This window comes from Erythranthe guttata, chromosome 2 (genome assembly GCF_056151865.1).
Source record: "Erythranthe guttata isolate IM_541 chromosome 2, IM_541, whole genome shotgun sequence".
Classification (NCBI taxonomy): domain Eukaryota; kingdom Viridiplantae; phylum Streptophyta; class Magnoliopsida; order Lamiales; family Phrymaceae; genus Erythranthe; species Erythranthe guttata.
This window is the reverse complement of record NC_142534.1, coordinates 2,659,406-2,681,894: the sequence shown is the minus strand read 5'-3', so window position 1 is coordinate 2,681,894 and position 22,489 is coordinate 2,659,406. Positions and strand designations below refer to the sequence as shown.

The 22,489-nt window shown below is 36.3% G+C and overlaps 4 protein-coding genes and 1 long non-coding RNA gene across 9 annotated transcripts; 3 read left to right on the top strand and 2 right to left on the bottom strand.

The window, feature by feature from the left end:
- Positions 1-1,913: 1,913 nt before the first annotated feature.
- On the top strand, positions 1,914-3,632 carry LOC105949631 (Haloacid dehalogenase-like hydrolase (HAD) superfamily protein). The gene is made up of 4 exons (XM_012972944.2): positions 1,914-2,074; positions 2,404-2,575; positions 3,097-3,213; positions 3,308-3,632. Exons 1-4 carry the CDS (start codon positions 1,965-1,967, stop codon positions 3,467-3,469), a joined length of 561 nt encoding a protein of 186 aa, XP_012828398.2. The 5' UTR covers positions 1,914-1,964; the 3' UTR covers positions 3,470-3,632.
- Positions 3,633-3,748: 116 nt separating this feature from the next.
- LOC105949630 (uncharacterized protein At4g38062) lies at positions 3,749-7,250 on the bottom strand. 3 transcript variants are annotated; one of them, XM_012972943.2, is made up of 3 exons: positions 7,061-7,232; positions 6,829-6,977; positions 3,749-6,490 (listed from the first exon to the last, which is right to left on the bottom strand). In XM_012972943.2, the coding sequence occupies exon 3, from the start codon at positions 6,475-6,477 to the stop codon at positions 3,895-3,897; it is 2,583 nt and encodes an 860-aa protein (XP_012828397.2). In that variant the 5' UTR covers positions 6,478-6,490; positions 6,829-6,977; positions 7,061-7,232; the 3' UTR covers positions 3,749-3,894. The 3 variants fall into 3 exon arrangements, with proteins under 3 accessions (XP_012828397.2, XP_088680392.1, XP_012828396.2); XM_088824266.1 differs by lacking the exon at positions 6,829-6,977 and having other exon boundaries at positions 7,149-7,250; XM_012972942.2 differs by lacking the exon at positions 6,829-6,977.
- A 607-nt stretch (positions 7,251-7,857) lies between these two features.
- On the bottom strand, positions 7,858-11,208 carry LOC105949704 (vacuole protein). The gene is made up of 6 exons (XM_012973024.2): positions 10,797-11,208; positions 10,604-10,699; positions 10,106-10,146; positions 9,045-9,162; positions 8,740-8,820; positions 7,858-8,185 (listed from the first exon to the last, which is right to left on the bottom strand). Exons 1-6 carry the CDS (start codon positions 11,007-11,009, stop codon positions 8,129-8,131), a joined length of 606 nt encoding a protein of 201 aa, XP_012828478.2. The 5' UTR covers positions 11,010-11,208; the 3' UTR covers positions 7,858-8,128.
- A 1,185-nt stretch (positions 11,209-12,393) lies between these two features.
- Positions 12,394-17,877, top strand: LOC105949702 (dynamin-related protein 3A). Of its 3 annotated transcripts, none has more exons than XM_012973022.2 (20): positions 12,394-12,903; positions 13,300-13,582; positions 13,662-13,690; positions 13,784-13,885; positions 14,098-14,166; positions 14,249-14,308; positions 14,432-14,545; positions 14,903-14,951; positions 15,109-15,218; positions 15,378-15,470; positions 15,594-15,686; positions 15,777-15,914; positions 16,214-16,327; positions 16,418-16,513; positions 16,624-16,666; positions 16,785-16,939; positions 17,041-17,187; positions 17,316-17,368; positions 17,523-17,622; positions 17,726-17,877. In XM_012973022.2, the coding sequence occupies exons 1-20, from the start codon at positions 12,517-12,519 to the stop codon at positions 17,834-17,836; spliced, it is 2,346 nt and encodes a 781-aa protein (XP_012828476.2). In that variant the 5' UTR covers positions 12,394-12,516; the 3' UTR covers positions 17,837-17,877. The 3 variants fall into 3 exon arrangements, with proteins under 3 accessions (XP_012828476.2, XP_088680371.1, XP_088680376.1); XM_088824245.1 differs by having other exon boundaries at positions 17,520-17,622; positions 17,726-17,870; XM_088824250.1 differs by having other exon boundaries at positions 15,109-15,222; positions 15,382-15,470; positions 17,520-17,622; positions 17,726-17,870.
- Positions 17,878-18,844: 967 nt separating this feature from the next.
- Positions 18,845-20,897, top strand: LOC148772112 (uncharacterized). The gene is made up of 2 exons (XR_016033913.1): positions 18,845-19,165; positions 20,459-20,897. It is a non-coding gene; the product is annotated as an uncharacterized LOC148772112 (long non-coding RNA).
- The last annotated feature ends 1,592 nt before the right edge of the window (positions 20,898-22,489 follow it).

The window sequence follows — 22,489 nt, the reverse complement described above, 5'->3', positions numbered from 1 at the left end:
TTGTACTCGGCGGCACTTGCATTCCGACTCTTCAGACAACACGGTTTTCGCGTCTCCCAAGGTAAATTATTATTTATACATACTTACATCGTATTATGTGTTGAATGACCACTTCATCTAATTAAAGCCGATTTGCATGCATTTCGCAGATGTGTTTGATAGTTTCAAGAACGAGACGGGTGATTCTTTTAAGGCGAGTCTTGGAGACAATATTAATAGTACTAAAGGACTGTTGCAATTTTACGAAACATCGTTTCTTATGACACGTGGCGAGACGACATTGGAGCTCGCAAGAGAATTTTCCGCCAACTTGCTGCGGAAAAAACTCGACGATGATCGAATTGATGATGAGGACGATATTTTATTATTATTAATGGTTTGGCATGCTTAGCTTTGGAGCTCCCGATTCATTGGAGGGTTCAAAGGCCAAATGCAAGATGGTTTATCGAACAAGTCTATACGAAAAATCCACAATACATGAACCCTATTCTACTCGAGCTTGCCAAACTCGACTCAACATCGTTCAAGCAAAGCACCAACAAGAACTCAAACATCTCTCTAGGTGAATTCTTACATCTTAACAAAGTCGATAGATAGATAGATATATATATATATATATATATATATATATATATATATATATATATATATATATATATATATATATATATATATATATATATAGTCTTTTTCGGTGATCGAAGAAGTAACTACATATAAATTAGAATTTTGATTTTTGTTTTTGATGCACGAGTATAATTACCGTTCGCGAGAGATAGGTTGCTAAAACATTATTACAGTGTTAAATATACTTAAGAATGAGGGATTTTTTTATACAAAAAAATAGGAGTTAATTGCATAGACCCCCCTGTGTTATTTCTCGGAAGCAAAAAACCCCCCGGAAAAAAAAATTAGCATATAACCCCCTATGTTGTGTTTTAGTCAGCCCACCGCCCCTTTGTGTGCACTGGCTCGTTGACTTACGTGAAATGACAGAATTGTCCTTAATAAAAAATAAAGCAAAAATTATTTCTTTGATGAGTGGTCAAATTATAAATAACTATAATTTATAGGACCAAATTGTAAATTTTAAAATTTCCAAAATTGCAATAAGGGACAAAAATTGAAGATTTCTTCAGATCTTCTTCGTTTCACTCCGCCGCCCACCTCCCAGCCCGGAAAAACTTCGGCATCACCGCCGCCTTCTCGCCCGTCTAGCACCACCGCCGCCTTCTGGACCGTCGAGCACCGCCGTCACCGTCTTTGTTCAAATTGCAGATCCACTGCCATAGGAATAGTGAAATTGGAGGAGAATTGTACTACGCGAATGTCGGGGTGAAAGAAAGATGAGCCGGTGGTGGGGCAGGTGCGTGGGGAGAAGAAGCTGCCGCTCGTCGTCTACCTCCACGGCGGCGACTTCGTCCTCTTCAGCGCCTCCACCGTCATCTTCCACAACTTCTGTAACGACATCGCCGAGTACTTTCCCGCCGTCGTCGTCTCCGTCGAGTACCGACTCGCGCCGGAGAACAAACTCCCCGCCGCCTTCGACGACGCCCTCGACGCCATCTTCTGGGTTCAGAACCAGGGTTTTTTGATTTTTTTGAAGGGTTTTATGTCTTTTCCTGTCCTAAAATGTCCTAAAACACACGCCCTGCTGCATGAACCGCGAGTGTATCCCACGATTCGCTCGTAGGGTCCTTATTGTCATTGACTTCCTTTCATAGGGTGGTATTTGCTAATTTTTTTATCCGAGTGGGTTTATTGACAATTAGACATTTCACAGGGGAGCCGAGTGCAAATACCCCAAAGTACAGGGAGTATTTTTGTAATTTCACATTTCACTCCGTATTTTGCCCATGATTTTAAGTGGAACTTCTTAACACCATCTAAGAAAATATTTGTTTAAAACTTTAAATAAAAACATAATAACGGAAAAACCTAGAGAGAGAAACAGGGATAGAGAGATGGGAGAAGATGGGGTGAAGAACGAGGCAATGGAAATTCTAGGTCTGTTTCAGTTGCTGCCTCGCCTCGTCGTTTTCGATCTCGATTACACTCTCTGGCCTTTCTACTGGTTCGTACTTCCCCCCCACCTCTCTTTCCCTTTTTTTTTTCTTTTTTTTTTTAATTTTAATTTTCTGCTTTCTATTTCAAATTAATCGATTCTGGTTTTCTCCAAGCACTTGTAAAATCTACAGAGTTTCACAGTCTTTCGATGGTGAATTCTTATTGGGGTTGTTGTTAGCTTTCTGTAATTACTTTTGGGGGGGAATTTTTGAAACCCCAAACGAGGCCTTACTGAATTAAGAAATCCCAGAAATGATTTTTATGTATTCCTTTATTATTAATTATTATTATTATTTTGTCGATCGATTCGGAGATTATTAACTGGATTATGTACAGCGAATGCCGCTCGAAGCGTGAAATGCCGAAATTGTACCCTCAAGCAAAGGGGGTTCTCTATGCTCTAAAGGATAGAGGAGTTGATGTTGCTATTGCCTCAAGATCGCCCACTCCCGATATAGCAAACGCGTTTCTCGATAAATTGGGGATTAAATCGATGTTTGTTACTCAGGTAAGATAACTCTGTGTATCTGTCGGCATTGACTGAGCAAAATCGCGTTTATTTATATACGTGAATAACCGAAATTCACGAGAGTAACAAAGCTAAGTTGTAAGATGCCTTTGTTGTTATAGTGAGTTTGTTCTGTGTTACACCTGATTATATATAACCATACACGTGTATAGATGCATGCATATTTTACGCGTATCAACATATTTATGTGTGTAATGGTATCTAAAAGCCGTGGTTGAAGTCTAATACGAGGCTAGTAAAAATGACGAAGCTAATAAAAATGATGCATTGTTCGTAAAATTAGGATTTATTTGAAGAAATGAAAGTGAATAAAATTTAGTATTGTTCGTAAATTAGTTCTCTCGGCATTGCTACGAATCGTGATTAAATTTGTAATTCATTTGGTATTCGGTGAATCTATACGCTCATTTTAAATGTTTATAGCATAGCGTTGAGAATGATTTCTCGAACATTATTTGCAAGTGCCGACTCGTGCTGAATATTTTCTAAAATAATTTCAGGAGATATATTCTAGTTGGACCCACAAGACTGAACACTTCGAGAAAATTCATAGGAAGACTCGTGTTCCTTACAATGAAATGCTCTTTTTCGACGACGAGGATCGAAACATCAATGCAGTAAGATCTCTCTTCCTTAGTAGTTATTTATTTATTCTCTTCTTGAATGTTATCATTTTTTTTTTAATTCTGCAATTATCATATATACGTACAGGTATCTAAAATGGGTGTTACGAGCATCTTGGTTGGCAATGGTGTGAATCTAGGTGCATTGAGACAAGGGCTCTCCAACTTCTCACAAAATCGTTCGTCTTCAGAAAAAGGAAAGCAAAAAAAATCGAAAAAGTCGAGTCCATCCGAAACAGAAGAGAAATAAATTATTTGCTTCCTTCTTTGAAATATGATAGATTAAGATTACCTATGATGAATTCATATTATTCTCGTCGGATACGCATACGAGAAACATATTTTTTACGATTTTTGAATTGGTTGTACTGTATTGTATATGTTTCTTCAAATACATGCTGAATTTTCAGAAATGTTTGATTTACGACTTATGCAAAGGATATGTTGCTATGAATCGAAATTTCCTTAACACTCCTAAATTCTTCCGTCCAAATGCAACCTTAAAAAAAATCACCAACAACCTTAAAGCTACAAAAGAATCACAGTGCATTTTTTTCTCATTCAGACATGTCCAGTTCATCGTAAATCGATGGAAACAGTTTCGACTTACAGTTCGCATTTATAACAGAAGAACTACATGCAATATAAAAACACGTTTACCTCATAAGAAAGAACCTAAAAGTTCAGCTCTGTCAATGGAGCTCTTTCATCAAAAGTCACGTGAACTGATTTCCTTGACGGTGAAACGAGGCTGTCAAAAAACCCATCATCCGACAATATATTTCTTGCGGGTTCACTTTCTTCCTCGGAATTGTGTAATATTTTCCCCAACATAACTGCCAACTCAGCATCTTCGTTGCAGAAAACTCCAATTTGCCCGTAGATACCTTCGTATTGTGCAAGTAAACTCTCCCTTTCACTCGATGATTTCACAAGATCTTCAAGCAAAGCTTGTTTACGAGACTCGAGCTCCTCATTACACCTCTTCTCCTTTCCAAGTTCACTAGTCAGCTTGCTCAATTCTTTCTCCAAATTGGCGATTATTTGATTTTTCTCTTCAATTTCCAACATTTTCTGATCGTGGCCTGTCTTCAAGGCTTCATCGAAAACAGCTTCCTTCTCCGTAAAAGAGATCGTAGCCCTTTTGAACTCCTTATCCAACGATTCAAAATCCTTCTCAAGTTCTTGTATTTTCCAGTCTCTCTCTTTAATATCAGATGATAACCTTTCGTGTTCTTTCTCAAGAGTTGTGTTTTCAGCTTCTTTTTCAACCAACTCGTTCTTTAATCGAGCAATCTCATTCTGAAGCCTTGTAATGCTGCAGTTCATATCTTCAGCAAGTCGGATGTGATTATTCTTCTCTCGATCGAGCATTTCTACAGCCTCTGATTTTGCAAAAATTTCCAATTCCAGCACACAAATCCGATCCTGCAATTTACCGATTTCGGCATCTTTATCTTGCAAAGTCACAACAAGGCTGGCTTTTTCTTGATTATGTGCTTGCTGATTTTCATCCAATTTTAATTTCAGGACTTCCATCTCCGACTTTGACTTTTGGAATTCAAGATTGTATTGCTCGATTTCAGAAATTCTATTCGCGAGCTCAAAATTTACCGTCTCCAAAGCACTTTCTATGTTCTCTCTCTGGCTATTTTCCAATTCAAGAAGTTGCTGTTTCAATCGGCATTGACATTCATTTGATTCATCAAGCATCGCTTTATACCTTGTAAATTCTTCCTCCACGCGATTATCTTTCTGCTTTAAGGAATCTAAAGACTCAATCCGCTCCATTAAATCTGTCATCTCATCACATCTCTGCTTCAAATCACCTCGAATTTTATGTAGCTCAGTGTCCTTCAATTGCAACTGCTGATTTAGAACCACATTTTTATCTTCGATTTGCATAATCCCCATCTCCAATTCCTCTTTCGCATCGTACAACTTTGAATAAGCACCATAAAATTGAGATTTCAACACCATCATTAAAGCAAAAATTTCTTCATTCTTTACCTCCAATAGGGACTCGCAATCTTCCAATTTCTTGTGGAGTTCTCCTATGCTTTTATTTTTGCCATCCAACTCAGACAAGCAACAGTTCATATCCGCATTTAATTTTTCTGTCCGAGAATTCCATTCAGCATCCTTCTCCTTAAGTATTACAGCACATTTGTCATGCAACTGTTCCAAACCTCGCAATTTATTCCGCAACTTTTTCAACGAAGATGCGGCATTGTTATTAATCTGAGCCTCTCGAATATCTTTCAAAGACATTAATAAATCACCATTCTCTTGCTCAAGTTGTGCAGTTTTGTAGTTCATTTCATTGGCAAGCATCTCTTTCTTCCTCACTAGCATCCGTAGCTCCGCAATCTCTTCATCCCTCTTCACCGCCAACTCCTCAAACTCCGATTTTGCCACCTGGCAGTCTCTCGAGACATCCTCGAATCTTGATCTAGTTTCAGACACCTCAACTTCCAGAACTTTCCTTCGACTTTCTTCGCGAGCCAAAGATTGATTACTCATCCTCAACTGAGTCTCCAAACCTTCCGAAACTCGAATTTGAGCGTCCAAAGCAGATTGAAGGGAAGAGATTTCACCAATAAATGAAGATTTCTCTTTCTGCCACTCGATCTTACTCGCCTCAAACTGAGTCTGGATCTTCTTATGTGCTTCTTCGAGGTGCGAAAACTGCTCGTTTTTCCATTTCAACTGATCTTTAGCTATCCTATTTTCCTCCTCCAATTTCAGTATGTAATCATCTCTCTCTTTCAGATCTTTCAATACATTCTTCTCCGCTTCGAGTGTCTTCTCTGGTTTAATCGATAAGTGCCTCTTTAGACCAGCAATTTCCTCCGAACTTGCACAAGTCCTCTTCTCAAGATCCTGGATCCTCTTTGATGCTTCGTCTAAAGCCAAGACCAAATCCTTATTTTCACTTTCCAATACTAAAATTTTCTCGGAATACTCTGCACGAAGCTTCTCGGTATTAGAGCTAATTTGCTGGAGGAACAAGTCTTTTATGTGCAAACTGGATTGGAGTTCCTCATACATTTGCCTAATCTCACATATCTCCACAGACTTGGCATTCAGCTCTTGGGCCAGTTTATCGATCTCCGATTTTTCTTGTTGGATTTTGGCGAGTTGCTCAATGTGGGCTTTCCTCAAACTATTGGAAAGCTCTGTTTTGGCACGGCATTCTTCTCTGAGCTTTTCGGCCTCAATTTTAACTTCCTCCAGCTCTTCGTAAATTTTGTCCATTTCCTTTACTAGCCTGTTCACATAAGATGCAAACTCTGCATTAGCATAAATCTGTTTTTTTATGAAAAAACAATCAGGAAAACAAACAAACAAACAAAAGAAAAGTGATCTTTGCAAGTGTATTTGCCAGAACATTTTTTTCAGAAAGTGTCCCAAAATTAGATATGTATTGTGATTTTTTTCATAATTGACCCGACATTTAATTCACAGCATAAAACTGTAAAGAATTCGACAGCCAAGTACAGTTATTAATATCAAATTAACTACACTACCCCTGAAAAAAAAAATCAAAGACCCAATCATATTCCCCAAAAATGATAAACAAAATGTGACGATAAAATATTGTCGAACCTCACGAATTTCACAAGCTTGATCAATATTAATTACTGTTATTCATCCAGCAGCATAATAAAATAAAATAAAAATGATGCGCGGGGGAAGAAGTGGACATCTTAATCTCTCTCCATGAAAATTGGAGCAATCTCGAAGTTTCTGTACAGCTACAACAGAAATCGCAAACCCTAAACCGCGGAAGGATAAATTGAAAACTTAAATTCAGAGAATGAAAAGGAAAAAGTTTCACCTTGCCGACGTCGTAGAGTGAATTTCCGGCGATTGATTGAAAGGCGGAGGAGCGGAGGAGAGAGAGAGAGAGAGAGGGAGAGATGTACCGTTGTCTGAGCGGGAAAGAAGTGTTTATTTCGAAATTTTGACAGATCTCCAAAGGGAAAAGATCTTGTACGTTTATGGATGTTATAGATTCTGAGGGAATATTTAATTTTTATTATTGGAAAAAATATAGTTTTGGCCCCTCATATTTGCACTAATTTCACATTTGGTCACCCATGTTCACAAAAAATATATTTGGTCCCTCATATTTCAAAATTTCAACATTTTCGTCAATTTTCTGTTAGTACTGATGGAATCAAGCGTTTTCCCATCACTTCCTTAACTGGCAGAGTAACGATAAATTGATGAAAATGACCAAAAATGTTAAATTATTGAAACATGAGGGACTAAATGTGTTTTTTATGAACATAGGGCCCAAATATAAAATCAGTGAAAACTGTAATTTTCCCTTTTATTATTTTATAAACAAATCTATACAGCACATAACATATCAAAGAAATCATAGCCTTTAATTCAAATTTTAAAAATACTTATGTTATCAAATTTGGTAAAATCAAATTTAACAGAGTTTTGTTTTACACAAATGCAAAATAAAGAAATACATAATATTTTTAAATCAAATATATGGTACTAATTCTTTAAAAATATCCTAAGGACGGTTTAGTCATTTTCTGTACTACAAACTATATAAAATGCAACATATGTAGTAAATGCAACCCATTAATTAAAAAGAATAAAAAAATAAACAATAAATAAACAATAAATAAAACAACACTATCTTTACATACAAACAACTGGGATTAACAAAATCATCCACACTCTTAGCAATGTATCATATTCAACTCTATGTAACTTTACAGCAGACTCCGAAACGTGATTCCACTCGTTACGAGAGGGAAAAAAAATCATATTAACCGAACTTCAAATGTTGATAAATTCAAATAGTGGGATCCGAGGTGTTATATATAGTTCACATCAGATTATGGCTAATCCCGGATGAACGTTTGATCTGGCTGATGATTCAAACATGATCTGCGATCAACAGTGACTCGAGTTCTTCTCTACGTCGCTCGAGCTCCTGCAGTTAGCTTTATATAAATACTCCACATTTAAAAATAAAAAAATAAAGCATGGATATAACTGGAAGAACAGCCAAAAGCAAGAAAATAGTACAAACTTCATACTTAGCAGGTCGAGAAACCAGTTCATAACAGTACAATTAGTTTTCCCTGGTTATATTTTGAATTGCAGGGTAGTTTTCGAGTTTCATTTATTGCTAGCTATTTCCTCAAAAATGTAACTAGAATCAATTACGTGTAACCTAGTAATGATTATTTCTTGGTCTCGAGTAATTGTTACTTGAATTTGTTTAAAAGAATCTAATTAAAGGTAGAACCGATGTTGAAGATTATGATGTTTTTTCCCAATCCGTAAAAGCTTTATACCCTTTTGTAGCAATATTGCAGTTTATTCTGTGTAGGATTCAGATCATCGGTCATTGAATTATATTGCTAAACTAGGCTGCAAAAAACGAATATTATCACAAATTTAAGCTTCGAAGTCGATATATTCTCCAAATTGTTGATAGATAATAAATTTGTGTTCCCAATATAATGCAGCATAATAGATTACCTCAAGATCCTTTGCTGCTTGCTCCCTCGTAACTTCTTTTTTCTGGCGCGCACGCTTCACCATGCCAATGCAGAATATTCCCTAAAACCCCCCCATTTAAAATTCAGACTTCAAATTAGAGCTGAATTTACATGAATTTGATTATATATATGAAACTGAAGCAACATACCACATTCAAGTGAATAGTCGCTAAACAGATTTACGGAAAATATGGATATACTATACGAAGTAAACCAGAGATATTTACTACTGCCCTTTGGTAAAACTAATACCAACTAGTAGGTGTGATGGTAGCATGAACTTACTGAGAAAACATAAACAACACCACATGCAATGAGAAGGTAGCTAGCAATGCTCTGCAGAAGAAAAAGCTCTTGATGGTCCTTTAAGTACTCGGGGTAAGCTCTCGTCATCACTGCAACACTGGAGAAAAAAAAACCATAAATAACAATAAGGAATTTATTAGGATCCACCATAACTGTAAAGGCGACAAGAGAAAATAAGAGAGCAAGTGTAAGCACACTGAATGAAAGCAGTTTGTGAGGGTGTTAGAAACTTGTTCCCTTTTCTCTTGTGCAATACTAACTATTAAGCGTTTAGGGAAGTGCACTTCTATACCTTTTCAGAGCGGTTGAACAAGTTCTTCTTCTCTTTTCTTGATTTTTTTTTTACTCAAAAGTGCATATATTGTACCCCGAGAATGCTCTCTTATGAAAGAACGAAAACTCTCATGGACACAGTTTTGCCTAACCATATAAAACTTTTTTCTTTTATTTTTGTATTTTTTTTTTCGGATATTTATTTTATCATCATCTTGTCAAACTTTTAATCTACTGATTTTGGGTCCCTGAATTCATAAATTGCTTCAACTGCACCTAACACGGTTCCCACTCCAAAACCTAGATTCTAGAATCAGTTCTTAAACATACATGTGAGAGAGATGGAAACATGGTATAAAGTAGTAGAAATGATGCTCTTGCTTTTACGCCTTGTCTAAACAGATAAATGAAGCATGGCAAAAAATAACTGTGTTTAGATCTGGGCAAAAAGATTTCTTTCTACTATTAGATACGAGAACCGCCAGCTACCAAGTTGAAAACTTGTATTTAAGTCAATGGACAAATATATATAAAATTCTGAACAACTTAGGGTGATTGAAAACCTAGATCTCAACTAGATATTCAATACCAATCTACGTTGTGACAGTGAAGATTTACTCTACATTAGCTAGATGTCACTATTAAATAAGTTAAAAATCGTCAACGACATATTATTGTTGGTAAAGATTTAATAGGTCAGCAGCATATGGATCTCAATGTGATCAATAAATTATAGTCAATTAAACAAGTTGCTCGAGAGAACATACAAGATCTGTAGCATTCCCCTGCCTGCCCAATACTCCAGAATCTGCAACATGGTGGTCAAGATTTAATACACGAGTTGACAGTAGTCGTTAAAATACATAAAAGAAAATTGCCCAAACAGATGATTTGAATTTTTCAACCCTGGCAAATCAGATTATTATATGTTTTAAGCAAAGTCTAGATTAAAAAATTCCATCAGCTTTGGATATGTTGAAAAAATATATATCTTTCCGTAAACCTTCATAAACAATCTTTTCGGAAACTATCAACCCACAACTAACTGCATACCAAATTAAGAAGCTAGAACACAAGCTCAAAACGCCACTAGAACTGAATAAAATCGGATTAGATTCGTTATATCGGTGTTAAATTGGCAAGAAAGAATTGATAAATTTTACATAATATCACAGATAGTCAACGGCCAACAGTGCATACACAAAGTATAGGGAGTAATAAATAGCAACAAAGAAAATGAAAAAAAAAAAAAAAAAAAAGAGTACCTTCGAGAACTTTGTAACGAACTCCCACTCCGTCTCGGCGACCACCACAAACACAGCTACGATCACCGCGTAACACCGGAATATCCCATCGAATATCTACACCGGTAGAAAAAAAAATTATTGCGCTCAAAACCTAGACTGAAAATGATTAGGTTACAGTTAAAAAAGTAATCAGAGCAAGAGAATTACTTACATCAGATGCGTTCCTGAAAGAGTGGACGGCGGAGATAACGTTAACGGCGATGCAGAGAATGGCGGCCAAAGAAGTGATGACGCTGAAGCCTCTGCAGCATATCAGGAACGTGTCGGCCCTCCGGACCCGGGCGGCGGCTGCGGGCGGGTGCCGGGTCGGGTCGGGTCCGGAACCGGCGTCGGTGTCGCCTCCACGCGAACTCTCTCCCTCCATTTTCACCGGAGATTGTGACTGAAATCGAACCAACCGTCGGAGGATTAATCTCTGCAAATTGCAACTGCTGATCAAAGAGAAATGGAATTTGGGGGTAGTAGGTTAGAATGAGATTTCTTAATTCATACGAAAATTGTTTATTTTGTTTTAACAATAAAATTTCAGTGAAATATCAGAAAAATATCGCTACTTTTTCAGTGTATAATATAATATATATAATATAATAAAATGTCGTAAAAATTAGGTCAAATTACAGCCAACCCCTTGAGTAAGGTGAAATTACGAAAAACCTCTCTGGTTTGCATAATTACAGGCACCCCCTCAACTATATATAGTCTTACGAAAAAACCCTTACAGTTGGTAAATTTAGAGGTGTTTATTCGGTAAATTCGTACCGAAGTTTTGGTACGCCAAATTTCCATATCGTTTATCGTACAGTTTAGTAAATAACTGAATTTTCGAAATTTTATTAAAAATATTTTAAAATATATATTTAATTACTTTTAGTTTAAATACTAATATTTAATATATATATATATATATATATATATATATATATATATATATATATATATATATATATATATATATATATATATAACTGAATATCGAATCGAATTACCGGTTCAGTAATCGACATGTACCGGATTTTCGTCCGTTTTGGTTCGTTCGGTTTACCAACTAAATGAACGCCCCTATGTAAATTTAAAAACGTAAGGGTGAACGTGTAAGGAAATATATAGTTATGCAAACTGGACGGATTTTTCGTAATTTGACCTTACCTCAGGGGGGTGACCGTAATTTGCCCTAAAAATTATAATTTATTTATCACTTTTAAGAAAACACCATCATACGAACTTTTAAATTCCAATTAGTCATCAACTATGAATCTTTTTACACGTTCATCATTGCGGTGTCAAATTTAACGAAATCTTCTAGATTATATGGAACATTCTTCAGTTTGTATTTGTTTTACCTTATTCGAGTTCCATATTTTGAAATAAGATGACCGTAAAATGTGTCTCTTGATTTGTAACTATCAAATTATGCTACATTAGAAATTGCATATTTGCACAAAAATAAATAAATAAAAATAAAATGATCGAGTTGGCACGTGATGTGATGAGAAAAAAAACTCAAGAATTTCGATTAGTCTTCTAAGAAAAACTCATGTAATTCGGCTCGATATTCCAAAATTTTGGTAATTCGGTATTTTTGAATACCGAAATTTTATTTATATATACTTTCGTATAATATTTTATTTTTATACTCAAAATAAATAAATAAAAATCTGAGGGGTTATTTGTAATTAACCAACCTTTAGATACCCTTTATAAAGAATGTATTCAAATTATTCGCATGAATTTGAGTCTTAATAGAAGAGGTACAGCAGCCTCAATTTCTTGGGCCACAAGGGATTTATGAACATCTCTCTCTGATTCCTAATATAAATAATTTGCGAATTATATTACCTAAAATTGATTCCTAACTATAATCGATCAATTCCATGGCGGAAAACCAGGCGGCGGAAAGCAGTAGTGCGACGGCGGCGGCGACAAGTAGTGCGACGGTGGCGACGTTGGGAAACTCGGTGATACCGTTGGTGAACAAGCTGCAGGATATTTTCGCGCAGCTAGGGAGCGATTCAACGATCGAGTTGCCGCAGGTGGCCGTCGTCGGCAGCCAGAGCAGCGGTAAATCGAGTGTGCTGGAGGCGCTCGTCGGGCGTGATTTTCTGCCACGTGGCAATGGCATCTGCACGCGCCGTCCGCTAGTGCTGCAGCTAGAACAGAGGAAGGGGAAGGCTGATGGAAGGGGCCAGGAGTGGGGGGAGTTCCTGCATTTGCCGGGGAGGAAATTTTTCGATTTCGATGAAATCAGGAAGGAGATTCAGGTTATCCTTTTTTTAATTGAGTTAATTTGATGTATATCAATTAATTTTTCTGTGCCTGGTTTTTTTGGAAAATTTATAAAACTCGTATAAGTGTGTTTAGCTTCTAACCTAATTGAATGTACCCGATTTTAAATTGTACGATGATTTTATTATGGGACAGCATTTATGGCGTTTTTGTAGGGTGCAATACTTAAATTTGCATCTTCGTACATGAGATGGTTAGGTTGTTACAGTTATAAACAAATTAAGCTATGCTCGCTGGTTTTACGATAGTTTCTCCTCGTTCATGGGGCGCTAGGGTGATCTTTTACGATTACTTGTTTCGTGAGAGGGGAGGAGGTTTATGCAGATAACTTCATGAGTTGATTATTGTGTTTGTTATCGAGTTATGCTTAGGCTGAAACAGAGAGAGAAGCTGGAGGAAACAAAGGTGTTTCCGACAAACAGATACGACTGAAAATATTTTCGCCAAATGTTCTCGACATTACGCTTGTGGATCTGCCAGGCCTAACAAAAGTTCCTGTTGGTGATCAGCCATCTGATATTGAAGCACGCATTAGAACAATGATAATGTCATATATTAAACGTCAAAGTTGCCTGATTATTGCTGTCACGCCAGCAAATTCTGATCTGGCTAATTCAGATGCTCTTCAGATGGCTGGAATTGCTGATCCCAATGGTTGTGCTCTTAATGAAGTCATTCATCTGGATAAACTGTTGCCTGCTCTCAGCTAATGTGTAAAATTTTCTAATTGCAGGTCATAGAACAATTGGTGTGATTACTAAGGTGAAGATCTTGACCATGTAGTTATTTATTGTACTTCCCGTTTATGTTTGATTTTTTCTTCAAATTTCTCTTTTTATGTCCGTGTTGCTCCAGTTGGATATTATGGATAGAGGTACTGATGCCCGGAACTTTCTGCTTGGAAAAGTTATTCCTCTACGCCTTGGCTATGTCGGTGTTGTCAATCGCTGTCAAGAGGTAATATATTTTTTTTCAGATGGATGATCATTAGTTGTGCCATTCAATCTACTTTGGGGCGCTGCTGATTCTTTTACCGAAACTCCAACATGCTTATGTTAAATTCTTAGATATTTTAAGCGAATTGACTGTTGTCTATATAAGCATTAGGTAATTTTTTGCTTCATATGATTTATTTTTCCTTGATGATGTTTATACGGTTGATTACACAGGATATTCTGATGAATAAGAGCATCACGCACGCACTTATAGCAGAGGAGAAGTTCTTTAGCAGTCTCCCGGTATGCCCGTGATCTTTTATCACTCGACTCATTTTGATAGCTGTTTGTAGGTAATTCAGTAACTTATAAACTCTCTTTATAGGTATACAACGATCTTGCTGAGCATTGTGGAGTTCCACAGTTAGCCAAGAAGTTGAACCGGGTAACGTACTGAGACTGAGTTGCACCTATATCATATATAACACATGTTTTTTTATAATCTTGAAGTGTATGCTATAATATCACGTCTCAGATTCGGATATAAGCTTTCTACTTTTTTTTACAGATCCTGGTACAACATATTAAGACAGTTCTTCCGGAGTTGAAGTTACGGATTGGCGAGGCGCTGGCTTCTGTTGCGAAGGAGCATGCTAGCTATGGAGAAATTACTGAATCCAAGGTTACTTTTTATATTTCATCTCACTGTGCTGTTATAGTTGTACTTTTTATGAGAGTTTAGTGTGCCTTGGATTCGTAATTTATGAAACAGAAAGATATTTGCTCTAAATAAGAATTTGAGCTGACATTTCTATACTTCTGGCTTTACTTTTCCTCACTAATCATTTATCTGTATAGAATGTAGCAAGTAATTGCAGAGTGTATTTACTTTGCACAAGAATTTAGGACTACTTGCTTTGAGTATTGCATACTGTCCCATATTTAAATTGGTGATTTATTTTATAGTTCGGACTAGGAGTTTCGGAAAATTTACGAACTAATCCCTTTTGCCAATTCTTTACATTGTTTTGATGAACAGGCTAGCCAGGTGGCATTATTACTTAACATTCTCTCTAGGTACTCTGAAGGTATGTGATGTAGCCTTTCATGATTCCTTGGCAACATTTATTGATATTCGCCCCACGGATCTTCATGAAAAAATTCCATGCTCTTGCTTTCTGATAGGTAGGATTACGGAAATTCTGTTAATTGCTTATTTACGAGCTTTTTGTTTGTTGGAAACAGCATTCTGTTCAATGATAGAAGGAAAAAATGAAACGATGTCAACAACTGAGCTATCTGGTGGAGCAAGAATCAATTACATTTTCCAAAATATTTTTGTAAAGAGCCTGGAGGTTGGTTATTTTTTTTTAATTGCTCCCGAAAGCTTTGCTTATGGATTCTTGTAATTTATTCTCGTTATAGGGAAGCATCAAGAATTGGAGCAGTCCATTACTCTGCAATAGCAACTTAGTTTTCAGGATGTTTCTTATATTCGTCTCTCTTTCATGCAGGAAGTAGATCCTTGTGAGGATTTGACAGATGATGATATCCGCCTTGCCATTAAAAATGCAGCCGGTCTGAAGTCGGCAATGTTTGTGCCCGAGGTTGGTCTTAGTGCCGACACTATCTTTTTCGTTGTATTCTTCAATATTTAAGGAACAGCTGAAATGCCATCCTCTTTCGGTATTAAGGCCTTCATCTATTTGTATCGTGCAAAATAAATGTAGGTGCCTTTTGAAGTTCTTGTCAGAAGACAAATAGCACGTTTATTAGATCCAAGTCTCCAGTGTGCTAGATTTATCTATGATGACCTAATCAAGGTATATATGTATATACCTTTGTAGCAAATTTGGATGGGCAGTGTTTATTCATCATTGTTTGCTGACATTGACCTGATTGTTTTCTGTTAGATGAGCCGTCGATGTATGGTTAATGAGCTCCAACGGTTTCCGGCCCTACGAAAACGCATGGATGAGGTCATTGGGATTTTTTTGCGACAAGGTCTTGAGCCGTCAGAGACAATGATAGGACATATTGTTGAAATGGAGGTAAGATGAATCATGGTGTTGGTTTATACAATGATACGACATGTCTTTCTGTTAAATCTGTCTAAACGTAATTTTCCTCCGGAAAGCGACACTCGTTGCAAACCGGCAAAATAAACGATGCAAATTGAATGTCATTGTTGTGCTAAAACAATGTAGATCACGTAGGGAGGGAGCTCACCCTTGTTTATGAGAAATGACTTAAATTTGCTCGAGTATTAGTCTTTTTCACTAATTGGTTTCTTAGTTTACTTTTGCATTTTGTGGATACGATAACATTTGTTGAATTTTATATTCTGTAGATGGATTTCATAAACACTGCCCATCCAAATTTTGTTGGTGGGAGTAAAGCCGTAGAAATGGCAGTACAACAGATCAAATCGGCTGGTATTGCTGAACCTATCGCGAATAAGAAGGTTTGACCACGTTTCTGTACTGAATAATTTATATGTCCTTCCGTTTACAACGATATGCTCTTTAGTATGTGAGTTTTTCTTGTCAACTAGGATACAGGAAATTCACAGAAACTACTTAACACGGAGAAAAGTTTAAAGTCCCAAACTATACCTGGCCTGCAAATTAATGGAATTTTTCCAGAGCAAGTAAGTTTCACCGGCCACCTTAACTCCCCCGACGGGCCCTGCAATTTGTTTATTTATTATTCAGATTGACTAATTGTTTTTGCACTACCTGCTTTCTACATGGAACGAAGGGTGTCCGACCTGTTGTGGATGTTCCGAAAACTGCACTAGCGGGTAATTTGTCTTTTTTTCTTATCTGAGGACAATCAAATAAAATTAGATCAGGTTCTGGTCGAATTAGATAAAATCGAATCGGTTTCCTAAGATTTGTAATTCTTAATGATTTAATCAGTCAACAGAGTTGGTTCAACTTGGGGAATACCTTCACTTTTTAGCAGACATCATGACAAATGCGTGTCGGTTGGAGAGTGTTCCACTAGCCAAGTGGTTAACGAACCTGTTCATAACATGGAGCGAGGCTTTTCAAATATGATTCGTTTGAGAGAGGTGAAGATCTACAATGATCTTGATGGAACTATTAATTTCTACTGTTCAAGTTTTACCGTGTCTTGATCTGCTAACTCGTTTCTTTTTCTGTTTCGGCAAAGCCTCCTAGCGTACTGAAGCCGTCGGAAACCCATTCAGATCAAGAGGCTATCGAGATTACTGTTACGAAGCTGTTATTGACGTCGTACTATGATATTGTGCGGAAGAAAATTGAGGATTCTGTACCGAAAGCAATTATGCATTTCCTGGTAATTGCTCCATTCTTCTCAATTCGGTTTCCTAGTCTTTTAGTGGTTGCTTCGTATTTCTTTATTAATATAATCTTTTCAATATTCAAACAATCAACCTGATTTTAATTATTTAATTGTTCTCACAGGTGAACCGTACCAAGCGAGAGCTCCATAATGTTTTTATCCAAAAACTTTACAGGTATGTTCCATTACGAAATCTAATTGCTAGACCGAGCCAACCGAAATGGATAATGTTGTTTCTTTTTCATTACCTAATGAACGATCTATCGAGTTAAACGGGATATGCTTGACCGTTTTTTTCTTCTTCTCGTATTTGGTGTTTTTTTTAGCAGAGACAACTTGTTGGAAGAGATTTTGCAGGAACCAGAGGAGATCTCCGTTAAGAGGAAGCGTACAACGAATACACTTCGTATCCTCGAGGAAGCTTTACGTGTAAGTAACTTATAAACTACGTAATTGTACATGAAAATGCTCTGATATTTTCATCGACAACCGTATCTCTTGAAATGAAATATCGTTCTTCTTCTCTATGTAGACTCTTGATGAATTTCCGGTTGAAGTTGGGACTGTTGAGGGAGGATGCAGATTGAGTACTGACCCTACAGGCCTGCCAGAGATCCACGAGCTTCCATTTTCTGCAAGATAGTTATTTTTTATTTTTAGGTTTATATCAACAATTCTTGATAGGGGTGTGCACGGGTCGGTACGGCTCGGTTTTTCCAATAAACCAAACACGTACCGATAATATCGGTTTCTCATATTTTAAAAACCGAATATGTCGGTTTTTTTTCGGTTCGGTGTGAATCGGTTTTTCGGTTTTCGGTTAACGGTTTCGGTATCAATTCGGTTAATTTTCGGTTTTGATTTTGTCTATTTGTTCGAACCGATTCGGCATAAAACCCATATATTTGAACTTTCATTATATTTATTTGACAAAATTAACAAATAACAACTAAAAATTAACTAATAAAAAACACGTCACAACCAAAATTAATTAATAGAAAAAGATGTCACATGGAGGCGCTCGAAAGATAGAGGCACGATAGGGTAAGTATTTATAATATATATCAAAAATACATCATTTTGTATAAATCGGTTCGGTTCGGGAAATCGGTTCGGTAATTTTTAAATTCTCCATACACAAACCGATATTTTCGGTTTTTCAAAAAAAATTTACCGTATATGCGGTTTTAAGTCGGGACGGTACATATCGGCTCGGTTTTTTCGGTTTTTGGTTCGGTTTTTCGGTTTTTCGGTTTTTTTGCTCACCCCTAATTCTTGATACCATTAATTATTTATTTTATTTTTTTCCATTTATTAATTAATTAACCATATATTATTATTGATTAATTCTGTTTCTTATACGGTTAAATGAGTGATACCCCCCTAGTTTTGAAAATATATATAAGGAGGTTCAATGTTTTTTTCTTCCTTAGTCAAAAACCCAAATTCTAATCTTAATTTGTGAGACCCCTGAACAATTTAAAATACCCATTTTACCCTTTAATTTCAATTCAATAAATATCCTATCACCTAATCTTGTCTTTCTCTTCCTCTCACGTGTCGCAACCACCATCTCCTCTCACGTGTCGCAACCACCATCTCAGACCCACCAACTCTCCCCCCTCTCTCTCTCTATCTATCTATCTCTCCTCTCTCTCTCTCTCTCTCTACATCTCCCCCTCTCTTGCCAGATCCGATCTATCTCCCGTCGCCGCGGCCACCACCGCCGCCGCCGCCGCCGCCAAGATCTGAAGTTTCTGTCGTTCAACTTGACTGACTTTGGAGGGATGGGGGATGGGTCGACTCTCAACACGGCGGCGTTTGAGAAGATGATGTCGGCAATTTCGAAGCTGGGAAAAAAGGGGGCGGCCGGCTCAATTTTCCTCGGGGCAGTTGCCAAACAGCGCCGTTTAATCTCACGAGTCACATGACTCTGTTTCTTGCCGAAGGTGCTGTCATCATCGGAATTGACGTGAGTACTTCTTTTATGTTACGAATTTCATCAACTCTCCATGACATAGATTATAACTTTATTTGAATATTAATGATGATTAAGTAATTTAGTTACTAAATCATTTTCTTATGATTAACAATTTACATAAATTTGACATGATTTAATTACTCTGGTTAATGGTTAATGGTTAATGATATGATGTAGTTTGTGTGAATTTTCCCCAACCGATGATATCCACTCAATGTTTTTGTGCTAGTATTTGTCACCATTGAATTCATGTATAAAAGGCCTGATAGATGTATGAACTATCTCTAATAGTCATGATTTTGTTAGTATTGTGAAACCAGTCCAAGATTAAGAGCAATATATCATCTTATTTAGATAGATTATTGATGTATGAATTCGTTGATTCCACGTCTTAATGATCCAGCACATGTAAACACATGTAGTAATATATAGTAACATATAGTAACATTTAGTAACATTTGCATGTGACTGTGTATTTGATTTGTTTTTATTTATTTGCTAAGATTCTTATTTTTTTGTGATGTACTTGGGGATTGATTGATCTAGGGTTTCGTTTGGGTTTTCTGTTTCTCTTTCCACCTTTTCTGCATTCGCTGCTGTTTTTTTGCTCATCTACTTTGCTTTCACAATTGACATCTCTCTGTATATATACATATGTGTGTATGTATGTGTGTGTGTGTGTGTGTGTGTGTGTGTGTGTGTGTGTGTTGCCAATTTTATCATTGGCTGCAAATTGGACTGAGCCCTGTTTGGAATCAAATATCGGCAGCTTAATCAGCAAGAGTTTCGTATGAAAAAAGCGATTTGTGGTTTAAATTCACTAATGCTTGTGCTTATGCAGTTTCTGCAGGATAATAATTTTGCTATAAGTATTTTTTGTGTTCCTGAGAAATTAGAAAATCAGGAGGTTGAAGTTAGTTTAGTTATATTATTATTTATGACCGTTTTGTACACGTTACATTATGTGTTTAGCCAGTGATACTTAATCCAGCTTTAAAACAAGCCTTGTGGTTTTAACTGTCAATTTTCTGAAATCGAATACGCTTTTGTTACCCCCGAAGTATTCTTTTTTTTATGGCATGTTAAAAAACTATTTCTAGCATTGTGAAATTCCCATTCAATTTGAGACGACCAGGATGAAATTTTCCATTTTCAGTAGTTAATCATTACAGATTTGCAATATAATAAACGCAGAAAAATACTTTAACCGATGTGAAATTCTACACCATCTAAAATGTGTAATTTGATGGGCCAGGACTTATCGTGTTTTGTTTTTGGATTTAGGTTTCGACACAGTGCTGTAACTATGGTGGAAACACTTTTTGAAGATATATTTCGAGTTGACGAGCTAGACCCCGATGGCAAAAAGTTTGATAGGGTTTCGACACATGTAGTAATATATAGTAACATATAGTAACATTTAGTAACATTTGCATGTGACTGTGTATTTCACTATATATGACTATACTTTTATAGATAGTCACATGTAGTCATATACATGTAGTCATATACATGTAGTTATATTTAGTCACATGTAGTCATATATAGTCACATATTGTCATATAGATATAGTCATATATATTCACATGTAGTTATATATAGTCATATATAAGTTATGTGGTGATTCTGATGTATAGTGATGTTGATGATTGCGTTTTTTCAATTTTTTGTTGGGTGCGAATTGATTTATAATATCATTATTCAAATTTTGAATTTTGTTGGAGATGTAGATGATTTTTTTTTTTATAAAATCAACGATATATATAATCGGTCGACCATAACTTTGGGTAAAAAGACAGTACATGACTATAGTCTTATATAATCATATGTAGTCATATTCGAAACAGTGAAGTTTTCGAATATGACTATATATGACTATATAAGTTTTTTTTTTTTCGAAACAAGGGAAGTTTTCGGGCAAAAAAATCAGGAAAAAAAAAACGAAAATACTAAATGCAGTAGCAAAAATGCTGAATGCAGTTGGGCGAAAATAGTAAAATAAGGGCACAATAGTACTTTTCCCTCTTTAGGGGTTATCTCAAAGAAAGAATTTTAGGGGTGGACCTATCTCTATTTATTTTCCATATGAGGGGTGTATATCTAATGAACCCTTCTTATAAATTATAATAGCTCTACAGTTTATTGTTCAGAGTATATTATATATTCAATCTAATCAATGTGACGATTCTTGGTTATTTGTTGGTTCTTTGTTTAAGTTAATTCAATATGATTTCACTACAAAACTTAAGCAAAAATAGATCAACTATAGTATGATAGGAAAGTCAAAATAATTGAGAACTCTGCGTTAACCTTCTAATGAACACACCAAATATATCGGCATTGCAAGATTCTTTGAAGTACAAAAAAACTTCAGCTCCAAACACAAACTTGTCATCTACTAGGTATCCATTTGATTCATCCCTCAAAATTTTCTTAGATACAAATTTTGGGATTCCTCATTCGAACTCGTTAAAGCGCCTTCCATTTCCTGGTTATAAGAGAATTATGAAACATGTCCAACTTAATTATTGTATGATCAGTTAGTTATAATACACTATAAATTACCTCGAAAACAGAGGTAATTGTCTGAAATCCGATTATAGAGAACGATGGTGAAGACCGCATTGAACTCCCAATCTACAGGCAAAGAACTAGTTTCAGCCAAAGCCAAGTACACTGAAACATGGTCGCTTCATTTACTCGGGTGCCCATTAGAGTAGATTATGAGTTTCCTATACAAATGCAACATCATAAGTTATTATATACCATAAGCCTCAAGACTATAAACAAAATCAACAAACTAGCAACATCACTATAAAAATAATCAAGAAAATAGCTACTCACCATTTGTAATCTTCAACTTCAAATTCCCTGGTTTCGTATTTATCAATATGATAATTGGAAAATAAGGAGAAAGATTCAACCTTGCTCAGGAAATGTGCAGGCGAGGCGTGTCTTGTTTTCTTTGTTTCATCAATCAATACTAATGAACAGAGTAAATTAGTTGGAGAAGGGTGGGATTCTGTTCTCTAACTTGTTATGTTTCAGTTTTTACACGCAATAACTTAGCAATTATAGTATTTTTTGGGTCCAATTTTAAATGTTTACATGTATATGGACCCTTAAAAAATATAAAAATCGATACTTAACCAAGTCATATGATAAGGAGATCGAGAAAGCTTTGGCCCAACCCTTTGCCAGTTTCCCTTGGGTTAGGAGGTCAAGAAACCCAAAACGTAGCTCAAATAGAGTTAGGTCAGCTCAAATAGAGGTAGGTCCAAGTTGGCCCAAGTGTATATAGAATGATAGAGATTC

Coding starts and splice junctions, on each gene's coding strand:
- LOC105949702 (XM_088824245.1), top strand. CDS start 12,517: ATGGCGGAAAACCAGGCGGCGGAAAGCAGTAGTGCGACGGCGGCGGCG. Junction 12,904..13,299: donor AAATCAGGAAGGAGATTCAG/GTTATCCTTTTT, acceptor AGTTATGCTTAG/GCTGAAACAGAGAGAGAAGC. Junction 16,667..16,784: donor TCCGAAAACTGCACTAGCGG/GTAATTTGTCTT, acceptor TGATTTAATCAG/TCAACAGAGTTGGTTCAACT.
- LOC105949630 (XM_088824266.1), bottom strand. CDS start 6,477: ATGGACAAAATTTACGAAGAGCTGGAGGAAGTTAAAATTGAGGCCGAA.
- LOC105949631 (XM_012972944.2), top strand. CDS start 1,965: ATGGGAGAAGATGGGGTGAAGAACGAGGCAATGGAAATTCTAGGTCTG. Junction 2,075..2,403: donor ACTCTCTGGCCTTTCTACTG/GTTCGTACTTCC, acceptor GATTATGTACAG/CGAATGCCGCTCGAAGCGTG. Junction 3,214..3,307: donor AGGATCGAAACATCAATGCA/GTAAGATCTCTC, acceptor ATATACGTACAG/GTATCTAAAATGGGTGTTAC.
- LOC105949704 (XM_012973024.2), bottom strand. CDS start 11,009: ATGGAGGGAGAGAGTTCGCGTGGAGGCGACACCGACGCCGGTTCCGGA. Junction 10,147..10,603: donor TCGTTACAAAGTTCTCGAAG/GTACTCTTTTTT, acceptor ACCATGTTGCAG/ATTCTGGAGTATTGGGCAGG. Junction 9,163..10,105: donor AGGGGAATGCTACAGATCTT/GTATGTTCTCTC, acceptor TTTTTTCTCCAG/TGTTGCAGTGATGACGAGAG.